Below are 6,251 nucleotides of genomic sequence, written 5' to 3' on the forward strand. Positions count from 1 at the left end.
ACCCAATCGCACCAATGCTCACTTGCTTTTTGAAACAAGCAAAAGGAAACTTATTATGTTAAATTGATTTATACTTGCAAAAATATTCCTCTTCAACGTTCATATTAAAATAAGAAAAAGCTGAATTATCATATTGAAAACACACTTATGCTCACAATTTTGTTAAATAAAAGTGCATAATTGAATAACAATGCAATAAGGCAAGAAGTGGGACAAAAGAAAAACACTTAAATAAATAAGAAAAACAACGTTATCTCTCTTGTTCCTTACCTTTATCTTTTTGTAATATAGCCTTTGCCGAATGTCTTAGTAAGAGACTTGTCTAAACAAAGACACAATTGTTGTCTTTAGCAGTTTGATTTTTCCTGAAGTTCATGAAACATTTTTTGTTGCGCTCAATACAAATGAGCATTGAATATCAAATTAGCAATGGCTTATACTATTACACACATTTGACTAAAGCATCCGTGCTTTTAGTACTAAACAAAAGACTAATAAGGTCCATCAAAGTTTGCAGCAAATTGTCTTTTAGAGGCATGATTGCAATGCAAATGCTTGCTCATCACTTTGCTTGCAGGAACACAAACATTAAAACAACAGAAAGAAAGGAGCCAAAACACAATTACGAAACACTTGGAAAAGAGCATCCTTTTTTCACTTTTTATCTTTTTTGTTACATAAAAATTTAAGGTTTATGTTTATAGTTTATGAAAGATATATACATAATGCGATAAGTGAGCTCTACACCATCACCATCAATAGCTACAGAGAACTAAACAAGAAGTGATGAGTTGAAATGTTTATGACATTAGACAAAGACATTGTGCATCACCACACAATAACATTAACATAGACAAACCTATGTAGTGAAACACATCTTATAGTCATTGCATGAACACTTTCTTGCAAAAAGAATTAAAGAAATCTATTTGGATTAATGGTTAGCCTTTGTATACCTATGCAAAGCTAAAAAAATTCTTACCTTGAAAGTTTTAGCTTTATTGGTAAGGCTACCATATTAGAAAGTAGGTTAGTGTTTAATTTTTTGGTCATTAAGGGTTGCCTTTCTTTAATACTACCTCAATTACTATTCCTTTTGTTAAAGCACAAACAATAGTGGTTTTGGTTCAAGAGATCACCAAAAAAGGTGCAAGTTAAATTAATATTACGAGTTTGCATGACTTGCCTTTCGACAGACTGTTACCATGATCACTACGTGCATGTGTGTGTTTTGTGTGCATGTAAACACATTTGCATGTGTGTTGTGTACACTTATGGATATGTGTATCTACATGGTAGTCCAAGAGCTTGTGGTAGTTCATGAGTCCATAAAAGTCCAAAAGTCCAATGGTGGTAATCCAAGAGGTAAGGGTCGAAGCGTGGCACTTTGCATAACCCAAGAGCCCATGGTAATCTAAGAGTCCAAGGGTGGTAGTCCAATAGTTTAGAGTACGCAAAACTCCAAGAGTAGAAGGGTCGTAATCTAAGAGTTGAGTCTCGCACCGACTAGCCTAGGCTAGTTGAAAATCGACAACTAGCGAATCAAAATGGGGCCTACCTCTTGGGTCCTTAGGTCGGTGCGGGCAGGACTAGTAAGGATAGTCCGAGACTCCAAGGGTGGCAAGTGGCAGCATTTCGTAAGCTCTTCTCCTCCAAGCTGCCAACGTGTCAAAAACATGCTCTTGTATGTTTTAAATAAATAAATAAATAAATAGCAAAAAAAGAGAGGAAAAAGTTGAAGAGAGAGCAACTTATGATAATGGAGAGGAGATGGAGATGGTGATTCAACAACGGCCACCTCCCAGCAGCTTTAGAAACAATGATCGCCAGAACAATTCTCCGATGGCAGTCTCCCTCTATAGCCTCCCTTCGATGCTTTGTAAGTGCCTTCACCGCATTGTCCCCTTGTCTTTCTCACATTCTTGTTTCTTTTTTGAACTCGTCGTTTCTCTTTTCCCCTGAAGATTTCTGCTGCTTGACCGCCGTGCAGACTTTTGGTTACCCTAATCTTTTGTGTGCAACCTCCCAGGCAAGCACACTTGTTATTGCTGAACACGAAGGAGGGTCGCTGAAGAAGGCTTCTCTGAATGCTGTAGTAGCTGCTGGCCTTTTGGGAGAAGGGAACACTGTGTCTCTCCTTGTAGCAGGATTCGGACCGACTCTGGAAGCAGTTGCAAAACAGGCTGCCACAGCTCATCCAGCGATTACTCAAGTAAAATTGTTCATGCATGACAGTGGAGTGGTCTCTTCTTTTTAAAAGCAAAGATGCCCTATTGGCCATCTGATGAATAATCACGCTCCTATCGAGCATTTAGTGGACTTTTCTATTCTAACTTGCTCCAAGCGTGTGCCTTTATGCTTTGAAGATGAGTACTTTTAAGTCTTTGGTTTATACTTTCTATTTTGATAAGAAATTGTTCCAGGTACTGCTTGCAGAGTCGGACAAATTAAAGCATCCTTTGGCAGAACCTTGGGCCGACCTTATACACCTGGCTCAGCAAAATGGAAGTTTTTCGCATGTAATTGCAGCTTCAACGTCATTTGGAAAGAACGTGCTTCCCAGAGCTGCAGCCTTGCTTAATGTCTCTCCAATATCAGACGTCATAAAAATTATGGATGAAAGAACCTTTGTTAGGTATATTTAGTCATCCATTTTCCATTTGGGCCGATCTTGCAATGAAATGGTGTGCCATTTGTTCTCTCTTCTGCCTTAGGTCAGTGTGCTCAGGTCTCCCTTCTCCCTGTCCCTTAAACTTTAGGAGATCTCTCTTTGTGGTCTTTCCTCGTCTTCTAGTGGTGAACTGGTGGAAGATGATCTGCTCTGGTATCAAAACTATCTCATTGTCTTTGGCTCATTAGTTTATTTGACATCGCCAAACCGAATATTTGTGTGTGTGTAAATAAAGACAAATATTTACATTCTTTGTTTTGTTTTTTTGTGCAAAAACAATCCTCAAGTCTGAAGATGAGTGAGGGGATTCATTAACTTCTCAATGTTGTAAAAATTCTCTGAAGGCTTTTGTAAGGAATACACGTACCACAGGTAGCAAGGAGCCAGGGCATTGTGCACTCCTTAATTTCAGACACTGCTGCGCCTCTGTCTCAACGTTATCAACTAGTGATTGCATGGTAGTCGCAGCTTTTGTTCTTTCAATCATACACCCAGGGGTTTCAATCATGGACCCAGGACTGGAGCAGTAGACCCTGAGTACCGACATGTCAATCTTCAGATGAGAGGCCAGATGATGGACACACATAATATAAATGTGTGTGTGTAAATAAATATGATTATTTGTATGTATGTAAGTTCTTCCTTCGTACCATTTTTTGCTTTCAAAAACAATCTCCAAGAAGAGTGAGGGGATTCAATAATTTCTCAATGCTGTAAAAGTTTGGTGAAGGTCTTTGTAAGGAATACACTCGTTACAACTTACAAGTGAGGGGCCAGGGCATTCTTTAATTAGACAATGCTAGCACCTCTTTCTCAAGGTCATCAACTAGTAATTGCATGGTAGTCGCAGCTTTCGTTCTTCTTGCCATGAAGATCCTGAAGCTAAAACATTACAATTTTGGTTGCTTTTATTTAGGCCAATCTATGCAGGAAATGCACTGTGTACTGTACGGTATAAGGGACGTGATCCTTGCTTGCTAACAGTGCGTCCAACATCTTTTGCAATTGAGACTGAGATTGGGAACACTGCAGGGCGACCTCCAGCTTCTATTTCATCGCTAGATGTGTCAAGTTTAAATTCAGGTTTGCAAGCTGATTTTTCTGATATATATATATATATATATGAGAGATGGGATCATGCAATTTCATGTATGAATTCTCTAGGCTAAAGTACAAGGTGGATTGTGATGAAAACTAACATCCTTTTGCTTCAATGTATGTTTAGAGGTTGCTCAAAGCTCCACCTGGTTGGGTCAAATATCTCAACAGACAGAGAGGCCAGATCTAGGTAGTGCCAGGGTAGTTATATCAGGAGGCAGAGCTCTGAAAAGTGCCGAAAATTTCAAAATGTTGGAAAAGCTTGCAGACAAACTGGGAGGTGCAGGTATATCGTGGCTGCTGCTTAACTTCAAACCTCTAGATCACAATGATTTTTTTACTTGTGGAAAATATTTGATTTAAAGCTTTGCTTACATTTTCTCAATGATCATGAATGCAGTGGGTGCAACGAGGGCTGCTGTAGATGCAGGATATGTTCCCAATGATATGCAGGTATGCATGTTTGATCTCTATAGATTCTGTAACTAGAAAACATATTCAGTTTTCAAACATGCCTCTTGCAGGTTGGTCAAACCGGTAAAATTGTCGCACCAGAACTTTACATAGCTATTGGTGTATCTGGTGCAATCCAGCATCTGGCTGGTATGAAGGATTCCAAGGTCATCGTTGCTATTAACAAAGATACTGATGCTCCTATTTTTCAGGTATAACCGTTAGGCTAATGTTTAATCAAAGACCATGTAGCTATTAACAAAGATAGTGATGCCCCTATTTTTCAGATATAACCTTTAGGCTAATTTTTTGCAGAAATCCTCAATTCTTACTTCAATTGTTCATGTGTATGAGGGACAAATCCTGCATGTGAAAGGAAAAGGAAAAGTAAATGTCTACTTTCGTAAATGAATCAGTGTCTGTGATTGTCCTTGAGTGCAATTTCCTGACTTGTCAACATTGTGTATACTAGTTTTGTGAATTTGATCGTATGTTCTGAAGATACAGCTGTCCATACACATGGTAGATCACATGGAGTATCGAAAATCTAACGATTGGTTTCTGCAATTTGCAGGTTGCTGACTATGGGTTGGCAGGCGATTTATTTCAATTAGTTCCAGAGTTAATAGAAAAGCTTCCTGACAAAGTATGACGATTTTCCTTCCCCACATCTCAGGCACATGTGGTAGAAAACTTTCGCCATTGGTTTGCATAGGCAAAAGTGTAAAAAGCTCAAAAACAACGCTTCTGAGCAAACATTAGATTTTTTAGTACTGATCTATCATGTCTCTGTAAATGTTGTAATATTAACCCTTTACAAATTCTGTGAATATAAACCTTTTGCGAAATGTGTATATGTACGCAAGTGTACTTGGAAGTGGTGCAACTTGTTTGCAGGATTTGGTAGTGATACTCTCTTTAATGCTTAATGCTTAAGGTAATTATTATTTTAGTGACATCCTTGCTGCTGATACCTGGCTGTCTCAAGTCTTGTTGCAGTCAACATTGCCAATCAGGCTAAGCCCTTGGTTACGTCTCTCAGTATAATGAGATGTAAGTAATATAATGCACAACAGAAACTGGAACCTAATGTCTTCGTGCTTTGACTGCTACTCATGAGCTTTTGTTATTGAATTTAACCATTTTTTCAAGTAGGATTTCATTGCGTAGCCTGGCACGGGATTGAGTGAGCAAATTCAATTCCTGGAAGTCTTTCAATGACACAAAGGCTCTTGAGTATGCACTCGTGAAGGTGATATTTGATCCAGGTAGGTAGCAAATTCATCTTAGTAGATTGATTCAAAGGATCAAATACAAGTCATCCAGACTTAAGGGAGGCAATGCTAAGGCTATATGTGAAACAAGGATGCAGAAGTCAAAACCCACAAAGGACTCCCTTGTGGCAGTCATACTTTCCTCAATTTGCTCACTCAATATATTTGCCTCTTTCTTTGTTTTGCCATTACCAACCTCACCAACATGCGTCAAACACCTGCCATGGTGGGTAGATGGAAAGCGTGAGGGAGGAGTGAATCTTCACCATCTTGCTTTGTTCAAGCTTGCACTTATCATCCTGCACGAGAATGTTCCCTCATACATTGAAAAATGGGAAATTCCCATTAATTAGTTGTGGAGAAGAGAAGAGGGGTGACAAGGAAGAGGGAAAGGGCATGATTAAAACTAAGTGGTCCCCCCATACATTGAAAAATGGGAAATTCCCATTAATTAGTTGTGGAGAAGAGAAGAGGGGTGAAAAGGAAGAGGGAAAGGGCATGATTAAACTAAGCGATAAAGGGGGGAGGGAGGAGTTTCAATTAAGAGGGACCAATTAAGAAGGGGACATTAAAGAAGAAGGCAAGTATGGACCATTTGAGGGGGCTTTAAAGAACTCACGAACTAAAGGGGAAGGGGGAGGAGGGACCATTTATAATATTTTAGTTAGCACTAGGTAGTAGGTATGCTCTTACACTATATAACTTAGTGGTAGGGCTCACAGGTGGGAAAGACCACTTAAGACCACTTTGTGGGT

General features: G+C 39.1%; 1 protein-coding gene across 1 annotated transcript; it reads left to right on the forward strand.

Moving 5' to 3' along the window:
* The first annotated feature begins 1,577 nt into the window (after positions 1 to 1,577).
* On the forward strand, positions 1,578 to 5,044 carry ETFALPHA (electron transfer flavoprotein alpha). The gene is made up of 8 exons (XM_087390053.1): positions 1,578 to 1,879; positions 2,030 to 2,212; positions 2,424 to 2,635; positions 3,588 to 3,754; positions 3,897 to 4,055; positions 4,170 to 4,222; positions 4,294 to 4,434; positions 4,797 to 5,044. Exons 1-8 carry the CDS (start codon positions 1,820 to 1,822, stop codon positions 4,872 to 4,874), a joined length of 1,053 nt encoding a protein of 350 aa, XP_087246179.1. The 5' UTR covers positions 1,578 to 1,819; the 3' UTR covers positions 4,875 to 5,044.
* Positions 5,045 to 6,251: the final 1,207 nt, after the last annotated feature.

The sequence above is a fragment of the Dipteris shenzhenensis genome, chromosome 18 (genome assembly GCF_047967505.1).
Source record: "Dipteris shenzhenensis isolate YYH24624 ecotype China chromosome 18, Dip_SZ_1.0, whole genome shotgun sequence".
Lineage (NCBI taxonomy): Eukaryota > Viridiplantae > Streptophyta > Polypodiopsida > Gleicheniales > Dipteridaceae > Dipteris > Dipteris shenzhenensis.